The 21,158-nt window shown below is 38.7% G+C and overlaps 5 protein-coding genes and 1 long non-coding RNA gene across 7 annotated transcripts in view; 2 read left to right on the top strand and 4 right to left on the bottom strand.

Annotated features, from left to right (window-relative positions):
• Positions 1-191: 191 nt before the first annotated feature.
• Positions 192-6,821, top strand: LOC125969598 (sodium-dependent phosphate transport protein 2B-like). The gene is made up of 13 exons (XM_049721842.2): positions 192-1,239; positions 2,615-2,651; positions 2,724-2,837; positions 3,436-3,564; positions 3,640-3,783; positions 3,861-3,972; positions 4,330-4,522; positions 4,656-4,751; positions 5,001-5,121; positions 5,195-5,362; positions 5,453-5,569; positions 5,704-5,828; positions 5,908-6,821. The coding sequence occupies exons 1-13, from the start codon at positions 1,192-1,194 to the stop codon at positions 6,448-6,450; spliced, it is 1,947 nt and encodes a 648-aa protein (XP_049577799.1). The 5' UTR covers positions 192-1,191; the 3' UTR covers positions 6,451-6,821.
• LOC137840302 (uncharacterized) lies at positions 2,674-5,843 on the bottom strand. 2 transcript variants are annotated; one of them, XR_011086855.1, is made up of 4 exons: positions 5,698-5,843; positions 5,203-5,606; positions 3,627-3,790; positions 2,674-2,809 (listed from the first exon to the last, which is right to left on the bottom strand). It is a non-coding gene; the product is annotated as an uncharacterized lncRNA (long non-coding RNA). The 2 variants fall into 2 exon arrangements; XR_011086856.1 differs by having other exon boundaries at positions 5,685-5,820.
• A 1,362-nt stretch (positions 6,822-8,183) lies between the features above and the next one.
• Positions 8,184-9,802, bottom strand: bglapl (bone gamma-carboxyglutamate (gla) protein, like). The gene is made up of 4 exons (XM_049721852.1): positions 9,636-9,802; positions 9,265-9,555; positions 8,826-8,928; positions 8,184-8,715 (listed from the first exon to the last, which is right to left on the bottom strand). Exons 1-4 carry the CDS (start codon positions 9,694-9,696, stop codon positions 8,613-8,615), a joined length of 558 nt encoding a protein of 185 aa, XP_049577809.1. The 5' UTR covers positions 9,697-9,802; the 3' UTR covers positions 8,184-8,612.
• Positions 9,803-11,867: 2,065 nt separating this feature from the next.
• The window catches only part of LOC125969597 (uncharacterized), a 43,668-nt gene continuing 34,377 nt past the window's right edge, over positions 11,868-21,158 (bottom strand). The window contains exon 17 of the transcript XR_007481627.2: positions 11,868-11,877. The gene's annotated coding sequence lies outside the window, so the exon portion shown is untranslated. The remainder of the gene's footprint in view (positions 11,878-21,158) is intronic.
• On the bottom strand, positions 11,895-16,787 carry LOC125969602 (endoplasmic reticulum resident protein 27). The gene is made up of 7 exons (XM_049721849.2): positions 16,298-16,787; positions 15,833-15,918; positions 14,545-14,685; positions 14,368-14,484; positions 14,178-14,303; positions 13,881-14,078; positions 11,895-13,777 (listed from the first exon to the last, which is right to left on the bottom strand). The coding sequence occupies exons 1-7, from the start codon at positions 16,353-16,355 to the stop codon at positions 13,736-13,738; spliced, it is 768 nt and encodes a 255-aa protein (XP_049577806.1). The 5' UTR covers positions 16,356-16,787; the 3' UTR covers positions 11,895-13,735.
• LOC125969606 (retinal cone rhodopsin-sensitive cGMP 3',5'-cyclic phosphodiesterase subunit gamma-like) lies at positions 19,342-20,786 on the top strand. Its single transcript, XM_049721854.2, has 3 exons — positions 19,342-19,499; positions 20,070-20,183; positions 20,257-20,786. Exons 2-3 carry the CDS (start codon positions 20,080-20,082, stop codon positions 20,372-20,374), a joined length of 222 nt encoding a protein of 73 aa, XP_049577811.1. The 5' UTR covers positions 19,342-19,499; positions 20,070-20,079; the 3' UTR covers positions 20,375-20,786.

The raw sequence follows: 21,158 nt of genomic DNA, 5'->3' as shown, positions 1-21,158 counted from the left end.
CCCTCTAGCGGCTGAATTGGTCACATGTCCATGTTCATTTAAGACTGGCCATAGGTGTAAATGGGACTGACTGTGCCAAGGTTGTTTGTCGACATCAGTGGTTCTTAACCTTGTTGGAGTTATCGAACCCCACCAGTTTCATATGCGCATTCACCGAACCCCAACTTTTTAGTGAAAATGTTTTTTTTTTTTTTCAATTCAAGACCTAGATGTTTTTTACTGGTGCACAAAATGAGCCGTGCATGAACATCACCTTGTTCAAAGAACAAAACCAACACAATGCATGAACTCACAACGAACTACATACTGGCAAATTAGAATTTACACAATAAATCACGTTTGTTCGGACCTCCGCAGTGGAGGCTCAATTGCAGTAGTACAGTATGGCACCTAGATGCCGCTATTACACTGTTTGGAAATGACAAAGGACTTTGCAATGCCATAGCTACAAACTTTGTACAAGTGCAACCCAAAAGGCTACAGAAACAGAATTCACTCAGTCCAATCCAATCCATATCCTCCTGAAATAGTTCTGAAAACAAATAGCCACATTTGATAAAATACATAGGACAAAAATCAATGGAACATTAAATAAGATTTGAAAACAACATTAAATACAGTTAATCAAAATTCTTATGCTTTCAAGCATTTAGCCCAACTACATTGGATACAAACTCTACAACATTGCAGAAGAAAAAAAAAGCAACGAAATAGATTTCCACAAAATAAGAATGGGCCCTTTTTCAAGCACTTCTAAGATAAGTGAATATATAAAACTATTGCAAACTATGTATATAGCCACAATTCTCATAAAGTAAAAGATATCCAGCTTCTGCAGCACCAGGATGACAGTGATATCTTTGTTCTAATCTAAATAAAAATCTTTCAAGTGCAACTAAAAAGTATAAATTTAGCACACTGTGATGTTGACCAATGTGTAGCTCTATTAAGAAGATCAATATTGTGCTACAATCCAGCGTTGCACGCACACGCACAGTTAGTCACATCCACAGTAAGGGAGTCATGCAGGCACCTGGAAAAATGTGGGTTGGATTGCAACACACGTCAGAGTAGCGATTACAAGAAATTTGTGAGCGACCAAGCAAGGTGTGTTGATCTTATTGGTGGGAGCTCTCAGTGATGTGAAGACACCCACCAATCTTCCTTCACCACAACACTCTACCTGTGTGCATGCAGCATTTGACAGCAGGCAGCATGGATGCACTCAAGCCACCTGCGGTGAGGACATTACTATCATATCATTAATTTTAGAGTTTTGCGTGAAAGTCATTTATATTTTTATTGTAAGCATAAAGTACAAACTCAAACTTGAAAATTATTTTTTATTGCAGCTGTATCTTTTGGCTCTTATCATGTATAATTAGTTGACACAAAGGAATGCAAAATAATTTTGACATTGCTTTGAGTTCAAAAATCACGCTTAGATAAAGTATCAAGACACAAAGAAATAGAGCTAAAAGCTTTTTTTTTTTTTTGTGGGGGGGTGGTATAATGGCATATGTGCAAACACCCAAAAACTATTTTTTTACATAAACATCTGAATCTTGAGTGCCTTATGCATTAGATCATGCCATTAGTTAGTAAATGAATAACAGCACATATTTAAAGAGCAAACTGAGACAGACTTGTTGTGAGTGAAACTCTCATTTTAGAATGATATCAAAGATTTAAATGTAAAATGAAAAAAGTTGACTGTGTGAATGTATGTGTGTGCGCGCATGTGCGTGTGTAAGTGAAACATAGAAAAAGAAAATCAATTAAGCTTTATTTCCGTGTCATCGTGTTGTACTAATGGAATTTTACTGTGGCCGGATAACACCATGTGAGTCTTATGATCAATACCTTGTGGCATGTGAGTGGCTAAATGTGTGCAATAGTCATTCAATTGGTGTGGCTTTTGGAACTATTGAAAAGTAAAATATTAGCTATTAATTGAGAATTTAAATGATAATGTTAAAACGAGCCAGAATATTGGAATATAAAAGTAATGAAATAACTAAGCAACCATCGTTTCCATCTTTGTCAAATAATATCATACATTAATTGTACTAAGTTCATTTTGTTTTTCCTTATTTAATCACTTCACAGGTTTCTTTTATATCAAACAAATGGTTTTAGGTTATTCACCTGACATGTTTCGGCGGTTTCTTCCGCCTTCACACTCTGATGAAGGCGGAAGAAACCGCCGAAACATGTCAGGTGAATAACCTAAAACCATTTGTTTGATATAAAAGAAACCTGTGAAGTGAATATCATACATTCATTCATACATGCATTCATGATGCAGAAGGTCAAACTGTCGTTTGAGAATTGTAGTTTACCTTAAATTAGTACACAATTATATTTTAATCTTATGTTCGACAAATATCCCACTTATCTTTAAATATACTAAAACTAATAAAACAAAAAACGCATTAGTAAAACTGAAAAACATTCTAAAAAAATACATCCAAATGAAAACTAATTGAAATTAAATACCATAGTCAAAATCAAATAAAACTGAAAAAATCCCAAACTATGATAACCCTTATTGGAATTACATGCATTACAAATGAATATCAACATTTTTTTTTTTTTTACTTCATAATTTCAGTTTACCGAGGAGCATATTGAAAGAAATGGCAGCAAAAGTAAGTTTTTGAACGTAAGACTTCTTGTCCAAACAAATGATAATATAACACGTTCTGTAAATGTGCAAATAGTGCAAAAAGGAAGTCCTGCACAGTCTACTCTGTCGCTGGTGGATGATGGGCCACCTGATGAGGAAGACCCTTGGGATATGCCCGAGCTGAAAGACACCGGAGTGCCATGGTCAGGTGAGACGGAATTGAAATGTGCATTTCTCAAAAGTGATGTTGACTGGTATGATGCCAAAAGCGAGGCGTTGGCCACTGTTGGGTGAGTTCAGCAAGCATTTTATGATTATCTACTGGCACCATACAGTTTGTGATTAAGTCATAAATAAAACTGCATTTATTGCAGAACATAGGGTGTGGTTCAGATTTGGTGTCCAAATGATAAATCAATGTTAAGCACAACATAAATATGTTGATGAACTTTAGAAAACAATTATCGTATTACTATTTATTTTGACGTGTCCTAAATGGTAACCAAATCATAATTAGTGTGTTCTCTGGACTGTCAATATAAAATAATGTCCTGTGCTAAAATAATGGGATGGAAATTAAACCGGATTCATCAATTTATCACCAAAATGATAAATTCATTAATTTTGAAACAATAGTTAGCTGGGGCCCGACATGAACAGATTTGTTATATTTTCTGTATTGAAATGTATCAATGCGTTTTTTTATCGGAAAGAAGCACACCCCTAGTGGATAGCTACTGTTTGAATACATTTGATAAAGTGATTAAAATTAGTTTGATGTGTTTTTTTTTTGTGTATGTTGTCAGCTTTGGACACCAAAGGGAAGGTGCTGCGGGTGTTGGTGTCACTTTTGAAGTTTGCTGTGCTACTGGGCCTCCTCTACATGTTCATCTGCTCCCTAGACATCCTCAGCTCAGCCTTCCAGCTTGTTGGAGGTAAGTGAAAGAAGGTGTGACGTGCTACTATGGTGCATTTGGACAATAAAAATAAAATCCACCTTGTCAATCCAGGCAAAGCAGCAGGCGGCATTATGCAGGACAATGTTGTCCTGTCCAACCCTCTGGCCGGTCTGGTCATTGGCGTCCTGGTCACTTTACTGGTTCAGAGCTCGTCCACTTCGTCCTCCATTGTGGTCAGCATGGTCTCCTCTGGATGTGAGTGCTAACACACAACGTGGTGTGACAACAACTAGGCATGAGGAGATGATAGTGATATCTTTTTTGTGTTGTAGTGCTATCAGTCCAACTGGCTGTTCCAATCATCATGGGCACTAACATTGGCACCTCAGTCACCAATACACTTGTTGCCATGACGCAGGCTGGGGACCGAACTATCTTTCGCAGGTAACTTCTAAAGCAAGCATGGGGAATAAAACAGATGGTTCTATTCCTTTCTTAAAAGATTCCGATGAATACTGTGTTTTAGTCACATCTGAATTGTATGCGTTGAAGGCTCGTGATAATTATCTATTATTATATTATATTATTATTTATTATATTATTTATTATATATTATTATATAATCTATTATTGCTGCAGGAGTCCAATAAATCATCTGATGAGTCATAAAACACAGTAGTCATAATCCCAAGTGATACGCTAATATTACGCTAATGTAAAAGTGTACGTTGTTACCATCAGAAGCGAGCAAAGTTCAATCCGCTTGGGATTAATCTAAATTGTCTTTCCGATTGCGCTCAGGGCATTTGCAGGGGCCACGGTGCACGATTTTTTCAACTGGCTGTCGGTTCTGGTGCTGCTGCCTCTAGAGGTCGCCAGCGGCTACTTGTACGAGGTCACCAAGCTCATTATCGACTCGTTCCAGATCCAGAGCGGAGAGGCTCCCGACCTCTTGAATGTTATCACAGATGTGCTAACAGATTCTATTATAAAGGTAAAAGCAAGTCTAATGAATTTTGGGATTTTGCATTAGTCAACAAACACGGTTGTCTTGGTTGATTACAAAAGGTCGATAATAGTATTACGAGTGCACATTTGTGAATGTTCTCTTTTTCCCGCTGAGACAGCTAGACAAGTCTGTCTTAAGCCAAATAGCCACTGGAGACCCAGAAGCCCGGAACAAAAGTCTCATCAAGAGGTGGTGTGAAACTTATACCAACGTGGTAGGATCATTGGCGCAAAAATACAAGTTGTCCTCCAAAGTCTCTATACACTTCCTTTTTTTCTATTTATTTATATAAGGAAATACTTATGCTTATTAAAACGACAAAGCCCGAGCTGTCAAATACAGGTAGCCTCACGTCGTGTCTGTCCAAATGATCATGAAATAGAAAAAGGGAAGCATATTGTGACTTGTGGGACACCCTGTATATGATTGATTGTTTTCTTAAAAACTTTGGCTGACTTTTCAGAGCACCGTAAATGTCACTGTTCCCGGTCCAGAGAACTGCACCTCTCCTTCAATGTGCTGGACGGATGGCAACTACACCTTCACACTCAAAAACATCTCACAGACGTACAACATTAAAAAATGTGAGCATGACACGACATAAAGGAATTTCATCTATGCGCGTACTTGACACGATGACTGTGTATGTCTTGTCAGGTGATCACCTTTTTGTAAACGTGAACTTGTCCGATCTGGCTGTGGGTCTGATCCTCCTGGCTCTCTCTTTACTGGTGTTGTGCTCCTGCCTGCTGCTTATTGTCAAGTTGCTCAACTCCATGCTTAAGGGTCAAGTGGCCATGATTATCAAGAAAATACTTAACACAAGTGAGTGGATGCACAAGGATTGTTTAACCTTGGACAAGGCAACACATTGCATTTGAGTGCTTAAGGTGTTCCACGCTAACATGTGTGCAGATTTCCCGTTCCCTTTCGGTTGGGTCACAGGATACATTGCCATTTTAGTCGGAGCTGGAATGACATTCATTGTGCAGAGCAGCTCTGTTTTTACCTCGGCTATCACTCCGCTTGTTGGTGAGATCACTCATTTGTCCGTCCGCCAACCAGAACCCTAGAATTAAAAAAATACAATCTGAGCATGTTCATCTGAAGTGATTGATTAGCCCAAAGAAAATTCTCATGGGCCTACCTTGTGCACATACCTGTAGGTATCGGCGTCATCAGCATAGAGAGAGCCTATCCGTTGTCTCTTGGTTCCAACATTGGCACCACCACCACGGCCATCTTGGCAGCCATGGCCAGTCCATCAGACACGTTGGGTAACGCTCTGCAGGTGATAAAAAATATTTCACCATAAATGCATTTTGGTGATTTACCTGCATGCTGATAAAGTGCATGGATGACTTCCCCAGATTGCCCTGGTTCACTTCCTGTTCAACATCTCTGGCATCGTTCTGTGGTATCCGATTCCATTCACCCGATTGCCCATCCGACTGGCCAAAGCTTTGGGCAACATCACGGCCTCCTACCGCTGGTTCGCTGCAGTCTACATCATCTGCTGCTTCTTCCTTCTGCCGCTCCTCGTCTTCAGTCTGTCGCTGGCCGGATGGCAGGTCCTCGTGGGCGTGGCCTGCCCTCTCGTGGCTCTTCTCATCATCATCATTATCATCAATGTGCTGCAGAAGAGGAAGCCTGAATGTCTGCCAGCAGTGTTGCGGTCTTGGGACTTCCTCCCGCTTTGGGCTCACTCTCTAGAACCCTGGGACAAAGTAGTGGCTGTGTTCACTGCCAAATGTTGCTGCTGCTGCAAATGCTGCAACAGCGATGAAGATAAAGGGAAAGACAACAAAGAGCGGCACAAAGAAGCCTACGATAACCCGGCAATGTGTGATGACACAGAGCTGGGAATTGAGATCAAGTTTGAGCCAAACAGTGTAAAACTGACCAAACTTTGAGTTTCCTTTGCATGATAAACACAATTATTGCACAAGATTAACATTATTTATGTCTTCACTAGATTATTTAAGAGGGACAATGAGGTAACTGTAAGCCTATTTTAAAAAATGTCTGCGATTAATGAAAAACTATAGCAACTAAACAATATTACCATATCTGTGTGCCACTTTACAATTATACTTTTTTCCATTTCCAATAATGCCGTATCAGCCTTCGCCATTTATATCTTGTAGATTTTATGACACTGCAGCCTCGTTCACACATCTTTTTAAGGTGTAAAATGATATGATTTTACAAAGTGATTATATTCAAAGAATATGTTGTTTAAAATTAGATGACTGTCCATCTAAATAAACCTTTGAAACCTGAATCATGTGTAATGTTGTCATCATTTTCTACATTTAACATTTTCTTTTATCATTTCTACATTCAAACCTAAATTAATCATTTCACCTGTTTCTAATAATAAAGCACATTCAGGAAAAAAATCCACATGACTTGTCACGCGTTAAGACGTCAGTGCAGTTTGCTGAGAGTCATTGCTTACTCGCATTAAATATAATTTATGTTGGTGATTCACTCGTTTCTCTTCATGCTTTAAAAAGACTCCTTTAACCGCTAACAGAGAAACTAATTTACAGTAAGATATTGCAAACGTATGCTGGACTTTGCATTTTTGTCTTTCCAGCTGATAAGACAGAATAAGCACGCGTGACTGTGATAATGACTCGCGTGTGTGTGCAGGTTAACCCTTTTTAGGTGAGGATGTTAATCACAGGCGCATGCTAATCTTATCTCGTCATAATGCAACCTGTGAAATCTTAAATTCTTGGTTCAAAGAGGATAAAAAGATTAATAAAATACACTGCATAAAATCAAAAACAAACAAACCTTCATGTGCGCTGCAACGTGCGCCCTTGTACTGTGTTGAACGTCCAGCAGACGGCGTTCTTGAGCTATACTGTTTGTTTGGACAGAAGACATCTCTGAGGAAACAAATGTGAAATGTTAGAACACATACGAGTTGTTATTTAAAAAAATATATATATTGTAACATACACAGCACAATAAAGTTGAAACACTTATTCTTTCAATCAAAAGAAAGCAACTGTAAATTAATTGGTGATATGTATGATGAGTTGTCCCGATTTTAATCAGAAAATCTTGGCAATGACCCATATAGTACCTGTTGTACATGGGAGATTTGTGCAAATTATTATACGGTCTTTATCTAATACTGATAGCCAAGTTAATTATTTGTGTCATATCAGAACTAAGTATTGGTGTGACATAGTATTAGAAAAGCCCAATCCAATCTGTTTGATCAACACTGACATCTAGTGATCAGTACAAAAATTGACGGCAATTTTTTCCGAGCTGTTGAGAAAAAAAAATCAATTTGAGTATTTGAGATCCTTAATACTCATTTTACGCTCTTTGTCAAGACTAGTAAAACAACATACATGTAGGATTGCTATATTACTTTTGTGATCGACTTGACTAAGGCCTTTACTAGTAGGACTAGATGTCAACTAGGAACATGCTGCTACTATGCTGCTAAGTTGTCCTAGACTACTAACCATTGTTGTGCACACTGGCCATTCTACTGGAGCACTGAAATGTCAGACGAGAGAGGACGAAGAGCATACTAGTACCAAGGACATCTCCAGGATACGCAAAATGCTCAAAAGGCTTCCTTAAAATAATTTTTAAAGGATTTCTACTAAAGTCATTGTTGGACAAACAAAATAATTTATTTCCTTGAAATTCAGAGGCAACTTGTGGTTACAGCCATGGCAGATAATTTCACGTACATCTCACACACTACTGTACATCTATGAGCTTATTACTATAACCGCTGCTAAAGCATAGCATAAATATATCAATACAATCATTCAAATACACTTTTAGCACCATTCATTGTGTTATGCAAAGGGCGGATGAGGAATCATTTCAACATATATGGGCTACTGCATACTTTATGTGCACCTCTCTGGACGTCGCTTGTGCAAAGGTTTGCGACCTCCGTTTGTGTAATCACAACGTGGTCCAAACCAGATTTGGTTTGTTTGCCTCTTGTTGGAGGGGAGATGATGCTCTTGATCGCAATCGTATTATGAAAGAAGCGAGACAAACGTAGGTGATGGGCGAGCGGGACCGCTTAGAAGGGAGGGGGTCCGTAGTAGGCCGTGTAGGCCGCCACGATGCCCTGCGTCTCCGCCATCTCATCGCAGCCTGTGTTCAGCTCACACACCTCTCTCAGGCTGCGGTGGAATGAAGATGTTGCATTACTGACTAGCGGTGATCTGGATCTAACCAACTTAACGACATGCGCTTTGAATGGAAGTGAAATAATTTTAAAAACAACTCATACCGCTCCATCTGGTACATAGAGAGAGGTGCTTGGCGTCTCGTCCTCAGCAAAACGGAAGCCACGTCACGTTTCATGACCACGTGAGAATCTTCAGCGTCTGTCCCTAGAAGGAGGAAAACTTTTATGTATATTTCAAATGTAAAACACTTGAAATTTTGAGCCTTTCAGCCGAACAAGAAATGCTTGGAGGTGGTAAAAAGCATGCAAACATACAATACATCTCACATCTGTGTTCTCTGTGTAATTATAATTTGCATGTCGAGACATGATTTAACCTTGGAGGCAGAAAAAGTTACAAGAGAGCTTTTACTGCATTCACACACGCTGCATTTTGTTGAAATCTAATTATCTGTAAGCAATTTATTTTTAAGCGCTTTTTTTTTACAGTTTAAACTATTCAATCAGTTTGGGAGTCACTAACCCATGTTATTCTGCTTACCTTCAATACTGTCCGACTCAGATGAAGAGGAGGAGGAAGAAGAGGAGGAAGAAGAGGAGGCAGAGTCGGAGTCAGAATTGGAGTCAGAGTCGGAATCAGAATTGGAGTCTGAATCCGAATCGGACGAGTCTGAGGATGAGTTGGAAGAGTCGGAGGCTGAAGAGTCGGCATCTCCGTTGTCTCCAGCATCTCCGTTGTCTCCAGCATCTCCGTTGTCTCCGGCATCATCGACCACGACAGCGGCGAGATCGCCGGCGTCTGAGTGGTCAGAGTCACCGTCGTGTTCCACAACTGTTGAAAGAACACAAAATAGAAGTTATGAGCAAAGTTTTCCCCAAGCACGGACGGTGATGTTCCAGAACGCTCCTTACCTCCTGTGGCCCAGCATGCTGAGAGGAGAGCACAAATGGCGAGGAGGCTCAGAGTCTTCATGTTGTCTTGAAGCTGAAGTTTGACTTGCTCGGTTGGGCCTTCAGATCAGCTCGTAGGTTCTGCTTCCATCCTCCTGAAACGAGCTCCATTATATACTCTTGTCCCCGATGGGATTCAGACAGTGAGGAGACCTGATTGGCTGGAGAATCATATGTCAACATCTCCTCTTGCACTTGTCAAGGGAGGTTGCCACAAAAACTCCCACTCTAGCCCGGGACCCACTCCAAGAATTCACCCCAACGCACACTCTCACTCAACCCCAAAAGTTCCTGGCCTGCTTCAGGCTGGAATTCCTCAAGTGTTCTCATCAAATGGCACTTAAAGTTACATAATCATTTCATATACTCCCTGAGAATCTCCGCAAAATGCTCCCTGCCCCATATGATTGATGATGAGGATAATAATTGATGATGAAGATGATAGCCTATTGCAATACAAGCTTATGTTGAAGTATAGTTGATTAGATTGCCCTAGGTCAATCGTTACATTAAGTGCCACCAAAAAAAAAAAATCTTAGATCTCCAAGTACGATCATAAATACCAACATTAAATTGCAGTGGCATAGTTAGGCCCATTAAAATTAAGGAAGGGGTTTTTATTTCTTAAAAGCTATATTTATTAGCCACTATAAGATGTACCAACAGTGAAATACTGGAGAAAGAAAAAAAATACAATAAAAATGAATTGCTCATAAAGATAAAATAACACATCTTCAGCAAACATTTCAAAACAATTAAACGCAAAGTTCATTATTAACAGCGGCTCATAGGACGTATTTCAACATTTCCTTACACTCAACACGTGTTTGAGTACAGTGACGGTTTGAACCTGAAGTGGGTTCATATTCTATATCTCCTCTGAGAAATTCTATCATCTTCAATCTGTACATCTTCATTTAAACAGATGGAAGGCTAAGCAGTGTTCCAGAACAGTTTGTCCTGAGTGCAGAGAGTACAGATGTTCTACTGTACAGTATATGGACGTTATGACAACCCTTTCAATCTAATGACGGTCATATCACCAAAATAATAACACATCGATGGAATTTGATTGGATTTTAATAGCGTATTGCTTCTGCAGAATCAAAATTTGCTGGTTATGCCATTGCTATCATCTCCCTTTGCCCCACATATCCCACTCCCACAAACCCCAAACTACAGTGCGAGTGCACCGCAAGCTTCTAATCGAGTGACATGGAGTAGCGGTCAGGCTCATTATGCGACAGACTTAATTAGAGTGCTACAGCGTCCCACCACAGCCGCGGGCAAGCACTATTTAGGGACGACAAAATCTAGCATTTGGCAACAAGAAGCGGTGGCCCGATAGACGCATAGCTAAATATAAGGAAGGCCTATAGTATGTGTTGCTGTATGTGTGTGGTTTTGAATATGAGATACGGTTCAAATACGGATGCAGCTGTGGATTTCATAGAGAAACAACTGATCTGAACTATACTGCAAGAGCAATTAAATGTTGGTTATGCAGAATGTGCACACGAGACTGCCAAGTGTTGTCTATAAGTTGTTACTACGAGTCTAGTCCGACCTTCGTGCCCTTGTTTCCTGGAGTCTCGTTTTATTCCTGGTGTCAAGCATTTGTCTTGGAGAATGAGCCGTGTAATTTCAATGTCTAGCTTTAGGATTTTTTTTTTTATTGTGCGGATTCGGGTCACATAAGATTGCTGCAACTTTGCTGTAAGTTGGAAATCATATTGTCTTCGAAGAGCTTCTTTTTTTGAGGGGAAAGCCAGACAAAAAAAGACATGACTTTTTGAGGTTGGGGTCAAACACGGACACTCATGGAAGCAGATGCTCAAATAAAAAATAGATTATTTATAATAATTCTTTCAAATCTTTAGGCTGGTCAATAATTTGTAGAAATAACACCCACATGGCTTAAAGTGAGGACAAAACATAAAAACATAAATTGTTACTTGGGAAGTTTTGGCCCTGTGCAAATGAAATGTTTTCATCCAAAAGGGGAAGATATGTAATCTCAGATATTCTCATCTGATTTATTTTACATATTTTTTCAATCAAAATGTATGGTTTATGGACACTTTTTTTATACCTCAAATCATATGTTTTAGAAAATAAGTATCATATATATGCTTAAAATACTTTTGATACATTTTGCATTGATTTGAATCAGATTTTTAAATTCATGCATACTGGCTTTTTATCCAGGTGAGTGTTTCCATTATATAATTGTGTGCACTTTTTTTTTTTTTAAATGCTTATTTATGTTCCCAGTGCTCAGAGCAATAATTCTTGAGACTGACATGTTCACTGTTGTGGGCTTTCAGAGAAAAAACACTTTTTTTTCTGAGTAACTCATACAGTAATTATGGGGTTGTATTTGAGCTAGACTTTCGCAATAAGTTGGGCTTTAGGGGGCAGTTTTTGGAATGTGCATGTCCCGATGTGGGTCAAATGTTTGTTTTTTCAAACTTTTCAAAAGTGACTCTTTTAAGAAGCAGCTGGTATTGCAATACGCTCATCATGGAGTACATCTGTCAAATGAACTTGAATAGTGGTTTTGCAAATATAATATATACAATGTGCTGTTGTTAGTGCTCGCAATACCTCAAATATAACATCAAATGCAATTTTATCTTACTAAAGTGGCAGCATTAAAATGAGGGTTGTTTCATCAATATTTCCTGGAAAAAAAATTCAAACATGACACGTCACCATGTGCATTTGTGTGTATTAATTGTTCACCAGCTTTAATTGTTCTAATGTGCTCATTTATTATTTAGCAAGCTAATTGATCATTTTCACTGTTGCTCTGACTCAATAGTGACTGCTTAAAAAAATTCAATTTTGTTTGCCTCTTTGTGATATAAAACTATGTGTTATGTCACTTAAACCAAATCTAAACTCCATCCAAGACTGTCTGGATGCCACCTGTCAGGGTTTCCCAATTCTGCCGGATGCTTGGGCTTGGCAAGACGGCACTGACAATTACACTATGTTGATCTCCGTCTGGACCTTGAAATTCCCCTCTTGTTCAAATGGACATTGCTGGGCTCATCCCAAATGTTTTCTCTCACAGTGTCTGCATCCAATGTGTTTTTCATTTTTGGCAATGGTTTTTTTTCTTTTATTTTTTATTTTTTTAACTGAACATTCATCTGAGCTCCTGAGGATATAAAATGGGAGCTTTTGCTTGAATTATGCCTTTCAAGTCACCGAATTTAAAATCTCAAATGGCTGTCATGCATGATTTTAAATAAGACATCAGATAATCCATCAACCCATTTTTTTTTTAAATCTAAATGTACCATTAGAGCACAGGTGTCAAACTCAAGGTCCGGGGGCCAGATACGGCCCGCTACATCATTTTATGTGGCCCGCGAAGACAAATTGTGCATCAAATTCGTGTGTCACTACTAGAATTACAGATTGTTTTCACTTTTAATATCTTTTCTTAACATATTTGACCAGTTTTTACTCGTCTGATTTGAAAACGAGTTATTTGTCAGTTTGTTTTGTAGCTTTTACTGTATATATTTATACATTTATTTGGGTTGACAGTCAAAATGGCCCTCCGAAGGAAGCTATGACCACAATGCGGCCTGCCAAAAAAATGAGTTTGACACCCCTGCATTAGAGTATACATACTACAGGATATAAAATGAATGGATGGATCCAAATCCAGGTCCTTCATTTCCACTCCATTTGAAAGTAACATGTTGATGACCTTTGACCATTGTCTACATTCTGTGTCTTCCTGCTCTGCTGTGTGTCACTCTAACTGAGGCGGTTGTGTTGTGGTTGCGACTGTGATATTTGCGGTCAGACGGACAAAGCGTGCCAGCCTGTCTGCAGCTTGTGGCCGCCGACACGCGGTCAGCAAAGCGGACCGCAGACAGCCTCGCGTTGGCATAAACAGACAAAACAAAACAAGACGCACGACGAGTAGACGTGCAGCTGTGGATACAGTGAAAGTTTCCTGAGCTGTTAGCAACAAACATGAAGGCTCACCAGGAGAATATTTATTTTTTCACTTTAGAATACTCTTTTTTTTACCAATATTAGAGCTCTGTTTTCGTCTCTGTTCCGGCCTGTTTTACCTCCTGAAAAGTAAAACGAACGATTGGATCAATCAATATAATCACTCAATCTGTACATCTTAATAAAAATGACAAAAGTTCCATCTTTGCCTTGATGGCCGCTCACCTTCAATTCCCCTCGCAAGAAAGAGTTGCAAAAGTCTCGCACGCGCTCAGTCGAAATGTCGCCCTCAGGCAGCAGCCACTTCATGTCAGAGTCACCATCATAGATACCAACACGTGGGAGGTCCTCAGATTTGAGTCCAAAGTAGCGCAAGGAGCGGACGTTGGACTTATCAGCACCATTGATGACCACAAACAAGAACTTCAAGACAGTTTGGTTCGTTTGTTAATATGATTTTGCCATATATGAGTCACAAAGCGCTATTTTCAAAACTATACATTTTATTCGCTTTATTCTCACCTTGTTAGTGAACTCCGGGGCCAAAGCTCTTAACTTCTCCTTTAACTCATTAAATTCTTTGCGCCCCTTGTTGGCAAAGAGCAGGAGGTGTGTCTTTACTTCAGAGTTGAAGAGACCCACAGCTGTCTGAGGAGAGAGAGCAGCATTAGGAAAGTAGTAAAATCATGCTTAACATTGTGCTGTGACTCACCACTTGGTTGTACTCTGTTATGTAGCGGACCTCGTTCACAATGATGAAGTTCACAAGACCGTCAATCTTGAGCTGCTCGATCTCGGCAATCACGAGGTTCTCTTGATGGTTGTCTGCCTGGACATAACGCAGACTTGAGCATCATCCTGCCAAATATGCTGACAGCCATGTTAGTACCTTTCTGAAAAGAGCGATGGTGTCTGATTTAATGCCATAGTCAGCCCACACCTCTTTGGAAATACAAACGGCCATTGAGACGGAATCCACGCGCTTTGCCGCTGCCGCAAACTCTTTGTAGCCGCGGCTTTCTTCTCCCTGCTGTGTCAAGGTTTAGTTTCATACAATTTGTGAATAGCACAAAACACAAACACATTGTAGCCTCAATGATCAACACCAAATGTTGCACAGTAAAATAAAACATGGATATTCTTATTTGAACTTCAAGAATTAATTAAATAATAAAGTATGACATCAAATAAAAAGTCGAATCAAAGTAAAATAAAAAGTAGATTTCAGCAAGATGGTTTGTATTGGGCAGGTATTGAATTGAATTCAAATTTAACCACAATTTAAATTTCTGTCACAATACTGATTAAGTGTCAAATGTACTATAGTTGTGCTTTTTTATATCTAGAAATCTTTTGAGATTGCAATTTCTAATTGATATTGGTAATGATGGGCTAGCCAACTCACTCAATACTAAGTGAATATATGATGAAGGCAGATTGTAATTGTTTAAAATAACTGCTCTATTCATAAATGTAGACATTTTTTTTTTTTTACAACCATCTGGAATCCTCATTTCATTCCCATATGGTGCATGTAAAAAGGAAAGCGCGACGAGGGAATTTCTAGACATACTTAAACCGTCGAATCCCATCGCAATCTGTTAAATTCTTTTTCTTCCCTCAAAACCATAAAGAAAAAAAAATGCAACTGGAACCGTGGTCGTAACAAAATGCAAGTGAGGAGGGGAAAAAAAAAATGCAGGAATGAACGTAGACATTAAACGGTTGCTATTTCAGAGACGTTATTACACACTCCCTGGGAAATCATTTGAAATCCCAGAGAAACCAATAAAAATATGGGTTCATACATGGGTACAGTCTATTTTGTTACTGTTGTTTAGAGGAGATTTAACAACGCTTCTCCCACAAGCCTTTGCTTGAGCACTTCCTGTCAAGTGGCCGACCATCGTCCCCCGCACAGGGAGGACAGCCAGAGGGCGCGCAATGTATCAGACAACCAGTCAACCTCTGACCTCACTGCAGCCATGCCAAAGGCGCGGCAAGTTGGCAAAGCCCATGATGTCCTTCTTTCGAGCAGACTTGCCATCAGACATGAAAACAAACGTTCTCGGCTCTTAATTTGGCTCTGTTGTGTCTGCTTTGTGGCATGAAAGATATTGTAATACAATGCGGCACTAAATTGTTTTATTTTAAAATGTCCGTCTCATTTCACTGACCTCCAGGAATCCGATCACCACCACTTCGGCAGAGTCGATGAAGGCCTTTGCAGATTTGGTGTCGTTTAAACTTGGGAGCGTCACATCTGAGAGAAAAAAAAAAACATACATTCTATTACATATCACACGATGCAATTGTTCTATCAATATTTGATGACATCCTCAAGGGAATCATGTTGACGGTACAGCTGAGAAACGCAATGTGCCAAAAGTAGAGGTGAATTTTCTGAGTTTTAAAAATGGTTTTAAGTTGACTCACTCGATGGATAAAGATTGTTACTTCCCTTCTCCAGGAAAGTGATTCACTGCGTAATTCATTTCATAATACATAATACAAATTTAAATTCCAAGACCTATGACATATGTACACTCAAGAAACTACACTCAAATAAAGTTATTGGTAAAGTCAGTGGTAAAAAAAAAAAAAAATCATACTAAAGACACATCTTGCATGAGTGAAGTTACCGTTCTCTTTTGCAGCGACGCAAGACACCAGGATAAAGAAGAAGAGTCCACTGAGCATTTTTCCTGTATTTTCAGCAGTCCAACAGGCTTTTTGAAAACTTTGCAGCCTTTTGACCAAGTGTTACCTTGGGTCTCCTGCTGGTAGTGGTGGTGGTGGTGCGTTGTGATAGGAGGTTTCTTGGGAACCAGCCAGCTGGTCCTGATAAATTTGCGTGCAGGGACATTGGATTACGTGTCATCATAGGAGAGGAGTGGGAGTCAATAATGACGAAAATAGGCGTCAGTCTTATGTATTGGTAGCCTAATTGCATGATTGCTTTCAGTCATCTTTAACTTAGAATGCCACTCAAAAATACCAATGAGCTAGCCAAAACATTTTATGTCCATGTAGATTTTGAGTCATGGCAATACGCACAGGTTAAAATGAGGCAAATTATTTATCGAATGTGTGTTGGTGGATCAATTTAAATTACTGGATAAATTTGAATTACCCGAAATGGATGAAAATTGAAGGACTCGTCAGTATAATTCTTATCCCAAAAATAAAATATTAATCTGAATCCCGTTTTTAGACTAGTGAATTTATTATTGCCCCCCCAAAAAATATACTTGCCTTCCCCTTTAAGTCATGTCCAGGCTTTGCTCTGAACGTTCAAGTAAGATTATAAACCTGCGTAAAACAGTTTCACATAATTCAACTAGTGATTCCCAGAACCATGGATGCATGTTGTAGTAAAGCAAAAGCAAACTGGCGATCGGGCTTGATGTACTCGGGGAAAAAAAAAAGTGGAGCTGAATGTAGCTGACCACAGATCAGCAAAACATCTGCAGTGGAGAACAACACCCACTTTAAGGCTTAGTCATCCACATGTTTGGTTTGTAGTCATAAACAGTATCTCTATGACTGCTGTTGCTTCTTAACAGCAGTAAACATGGATGTTCTCACCAACAAACACATCAGAAGCTGAAAAAACAAGGCCACCTATATCGATGCTAATCTGTTATGTAATTTGTTTGTTGTCACGTCTTGAAATAAGCGTCTAAATCAGGTGTCACTTTGATGCGACTTACGGGCTTGCTCAACGGGGATGGGACAGAGAATTGTTTGAAAAGTTACATAAGTGATCATTTAAAAAGCTAAACGCTTTGAGAAAAATAATAATTTTGCTACCTCCCTAAAATAAGTTAATTGTAGTGTATTATTTTATTATCAGGCTACTTTTGAATCACAATAGATACAAAAATAAATAGCTGAATTAACAGGTTTGGACAGAATTGAATAATTAAATATATTCATTAACATTAATCATAAAAAAAGAAAATGATTTTTAATTTCTTTAACAAAATACACTATTTTAGACACAAATTGTGAGCTCTTTTCCTTTTGATCAGAGGATCTATTTTTAAAATTACATTTTGAAATGTAAAAGAGAATGTTTCAATGGAAGATGACAAAATATATTTATTTACTTTCTGCACTAAGTCATAAAAATACAAATACTCTTGTTAATACCATTATTATATAGTAAATATTGTATTAAAAACGTTTTAATGGTTGAGACAATCAGCAATATTTTTAAATGTATTTATGAATTCCTTTTGTCACAAATTTGGTCATATTGCTTCATTTTCAATTATTATTATTTTTCATCGACACTTTTGATTTAAAATATCTATAGAAAGTCTGGAGACAGATATTTGTTTCCATACATGTGCTTCACTCACATGTCATTAAGACCTGTGGAACGTGCAACAGATCAGGCTGACACACTCGATGCTTCTGAGAGAAAAGGTCGTGATGTTATGCAGGTAAACCTCAGCTTTTGAGATTACTCGCAAGTAGGCCACAGCTATTTTTCAAGACACCCTTATACAACTTATAATGCCGTGCATTTGCCTTCTGCTGTGTAGCAGTAATCCTCAAGCCTGCTCATGATGCAGCAAATGCGGGAATGTTTGCAGAATGCAAAGAAAACACTTGACAAGACAATTAAGCTTGAATTTTAATTGATTAAAATTGATTAAAGGACACTAGTATAATGTATTTATTTACTATAATCACTTTAATATTTTTAAATGAGCAACTGTGGTTCCTTGTCCCATAAAGGTGTTGCGCTATTATTAGGATTTGGATCAAAATGTTCACACTAAAACCGTTTTTGCACTGACTCATCTGGATAAGGCCCAATCCTATCAAAACCTCCAAGTTGGCAGCTCAACCAGTTTATGAGAGGTAAAGAAATAAAAGCCAAAAAGCACACAAATGGTGGCCATTTTGATTATTCAAGAATATAAAATGTGTTGCTTGGAGATTCAATCACTGATGTTGTGACAAATTAATTTGTCTCTTGATATATAGACTGAACTTGAGAGCATGTAAAATGAGCCTGAGGGCAGATTCAGATTTTTGTAGATATTAAGAATTAAAATAATAATTTTGATATCACTTTAACAACTGTTTACAGGTACAGTATTTCAATATAATAAAAATATAAATGGTTATTTTGATGTCAGACCTATTGTGATATCATAAATTGCAGTTTAAGTGAAATTATTTTCATTTTCTTCTTTAAATGTTGAACAAGATCATAGGTAGCACACAATTTATTTAGTATAGGGGGAAAAAAAATGTTGGTTTGGATGTAATGTAGCTTTTTTTTTTTTTTAAATGAGGTTGTTCGCAGTGACTGGTGACCAGAGTATTCCCACAGTCAGCAGAAATCGGCAACATTTAGTCACAACAAGCCTAATGAGAACAAATGGTATACAGAAAACAGTAGCTTCTAATATTGACTTTGTTGTTGTTTCCAAATAATCATTTCAAATGTTACTTTTGGTCATTTTTAAGAATTTTTGTCATATTATAACATGTAGGCCTATATACATGACTGTGAAGGTTTGACTTGATGTCAGTTAAGTTATTATGGACTTTCAATCCATTTATAATTGTAACCTTCAAGAAAGCAACAACTTTGTGTTATTCCTGAGTCATGCGTGCGTTCTTATGTAACACTCAATGTTCTCGTGTGTTCTGGCCACTAAAATAGCACTGAGCCCAATTAGCGGCCATGACCACAGAGGTGGACCGTGTACCTGTGTGAGGGGGATTAGCAGTTTGTGTATAAAAGAGATGCCAGGATGACATGAGGAACAGAAACGCAAAGAGCAGAGAAGAAGTGAAACAGACACTCCGCACCAACTGGTAAGAAAGAACCTTCTTCCTTTACGCTACAGCAACTTGGAGAACATACTTATTGAGCCTGACATGTTGATTTATTATATTTGTTGTTTTGCATGTAGTCAAAGAGCTCAAAACTAATTTGATTTCTTGTCTTGTCCACCTTTTCAATACAACCTATTTACAATGCTATTACTTTAAAAAATAATCTGTATAAAACTGAAACGTTTCACTTTGAAGCCAACTGGTTCCAAGGAATTTAATTTTTTTTACTTCATGAGCTATTTTAAATATCTCAGCTCTTTTTTTTTTCAAGGGCATTCAATGTGTGCATTTCCACAGTTTCCATTTTAAACAAAGATTAAGTCAGATTTCACTTAGCTGCAATGTGTCATTTTGTAATGAGGTAAATTGGAGATAAGCTAATGCCGACTTGTGCCATGTGTCACTTGAGGAGTAATCTTTAAAGCCGACCAAGTGTAAAAATAGACTAAGCTGTTTGTGTATCAAGACATAATCTGCATGTGAGATCATCCAAACCTCAGGTAGCTTTGAAGAAAAAAAGACTTAGCACCTCTTACATTGTGCTTCCAGAAAAATAACAATGGCAGACACAGCAGTTGCAGCTCCCGCCAGGGCTCCCCCCAAGTTCAAGCAGAGGACTACTCGCACCTTCAAAAGCAAGGCCCCAAAACCCGGCCAGAAAGGGTAAGTACAAAATAGTGTGTGTGTGTTTGTGTACCTGTGTGTGATGTGATGTGACACCTGCATGTCCACGCAGATTCGGAGACGACATCCCCGGCATGGAGGGTCTGGGCACAGACATCACTGTGGTTTGCCCTTGGGAGGCCTTCGGTGACATGGAGCTCAGTGACCTGGCCAAATATGGAATCGTCTAGAAAGCTTCATGCAACGTTAATCATGACGTTGTATAGACTGATGACACCTGTTCTCCACTTTTCCCCACCACCACTTGCCCCAAATGACCTGATGTCTTCCGTGTGTTAGGCGCAACATGGGATCTTGGGAAAACTCTCAAGTGCCCCAGTAGAGCCAAAACTGTTCAAATATGCAAATATGCTTAAACCGAGGACTACCAGGAAAAACACTTTGCACATAAGATCTACCAGGCCCTGCTGCCCATCCTTACCTGCCTTTACCAGAACCTCACCCCTTCTTATTATACAGTCATCTATGGAAGAAATATATTTTTATGAACTATGCAAGTGTCAACTTAGACACAGCCTCTTTCTTAGGAATGAGAGTTACAGTTGAATAGAACTGTCAATAAACAATAACCCCAAATAACAAGTGCTTATGTGTCTTTTGTTTTTCCAATTGCATATACCCTGGAGGATTTGCACTAATGTATAAAAGTTTCTAAGATAGTCGGGTTGTTGCCTAAAAAAGTAAATAATGAGGTAAGCACCAACCTCATGTTTAAATAAAAGTAAAGTTAAATGGAACATAAGTTAACGCATTGACAATCAAGCATGTGTCTGCTGCCCCCTAGTGGATGAAACCTAAAATACAGTCGGAAACTGGGTTTGGGGCCCAAACACCCACACCTCGCCCGTTTACAGGTGATTTTTAAGGAACGTTTTGATCATCTTAACCATCACAAAGACTAAACTTTTAGAACTTAAATACACCTTTCACTGTAAAGGTAAAACATCAAGAAAA

The sequence above is a fragment of the Syngnathus scovelli genome, chromosome 5, assembly GCF_024217435.2.
Source record: "Syngnathus scovelli strain Florida chromosome 5, RoL_Ssco_1.2, whole genome shotgun sequence".
Classification (NCBI taxonomy): Eukaryota; Metazoa; Chordata; class Actinopteri; order Syngnathiformes; family Syngnathidae; genus Syngnathus; species Syngnathus scovelli.
Note: the sequence above shows the minus strand (reverse complement) of the source record. Positions and strands in the feature narration are given on the sequence as shown.

Coding starts and splice junctions, on each gene's coding strand:
- LOC125969598 (XM_049721842.2), top strand. CDS start 1,192: ATGCAGCATTTGACAGCAGGCAGCATGGATGCACTCAAGCCACCTGCG. Junction 5,363..5,452: donor CAAGAAAATACTTAACACAA/GTGAGTGGATGC, acceptor ACATGTGTGCAG/ATTTCCCGTTCCCTTTCGGT. Junction 5,829..5,907: donor CGTTGGGTAACGCTCTGCAG/GTGATAAAAAAT, acceptor TGACTTCCCCAG/ATTGCCCTGGTTCACTTCCT.
- bglapl (XM_049721852.1), bottom strand. CDS start 9,696: ATGAAGACTCTGAGCCTCCTCGCCATTTGTGCTCTCCTCTCAGCATGC. Junction 8,929..9,264: donor TGAGTCGGACAGTATTGAAG/GTAAGCAGAATA, acceptor TCCTCCTTCTAG/GGACAGACGCTGAAGATTCT. Junction 8,716..8,825: donor TCTATGTACCAGATGGAGCG/GTATGAGTTGTT, acceptor ATTCCACCGCAG/CCTGAGAGAGGTGTGTGAGC.
- LOC125969602 (XM_049721849.2), bottom strand. CDS start 16,355: ATGCTCAGTGGACTCTTCTTCTTTATCCTGGTGTCTTGCGTCGCTGCA. Junction 15,919..16,297: donor CGTCGCTGCAAAAGAGAACG/GTAACTTCACTC, acceptor TTTTTCTCTCAG/ATGTGACGCTCCCAAGTTTA. Junction 14,686..15,832: donor TGGTGATCGGATTCCTGGAG/GTCAGTGAAATG, acceptor ACCTTGACACAG/CAGGGAGAAGAAAGCCGCGG.
- LOC125969606 (XM_049721854.2), top strand. CDS start 20,080: ATGGCAGACACAGCAGTTGCAGCTCCCGCCAGGGCTCCCCCCAAGTTC. Junction 20,184..20,256: donor CCAAAACCCGGCCAGAAAGG/GTAAGTACAAAA, acceptor ATGTCCACGCAG/ATTCGGAGACGACATCCCCG.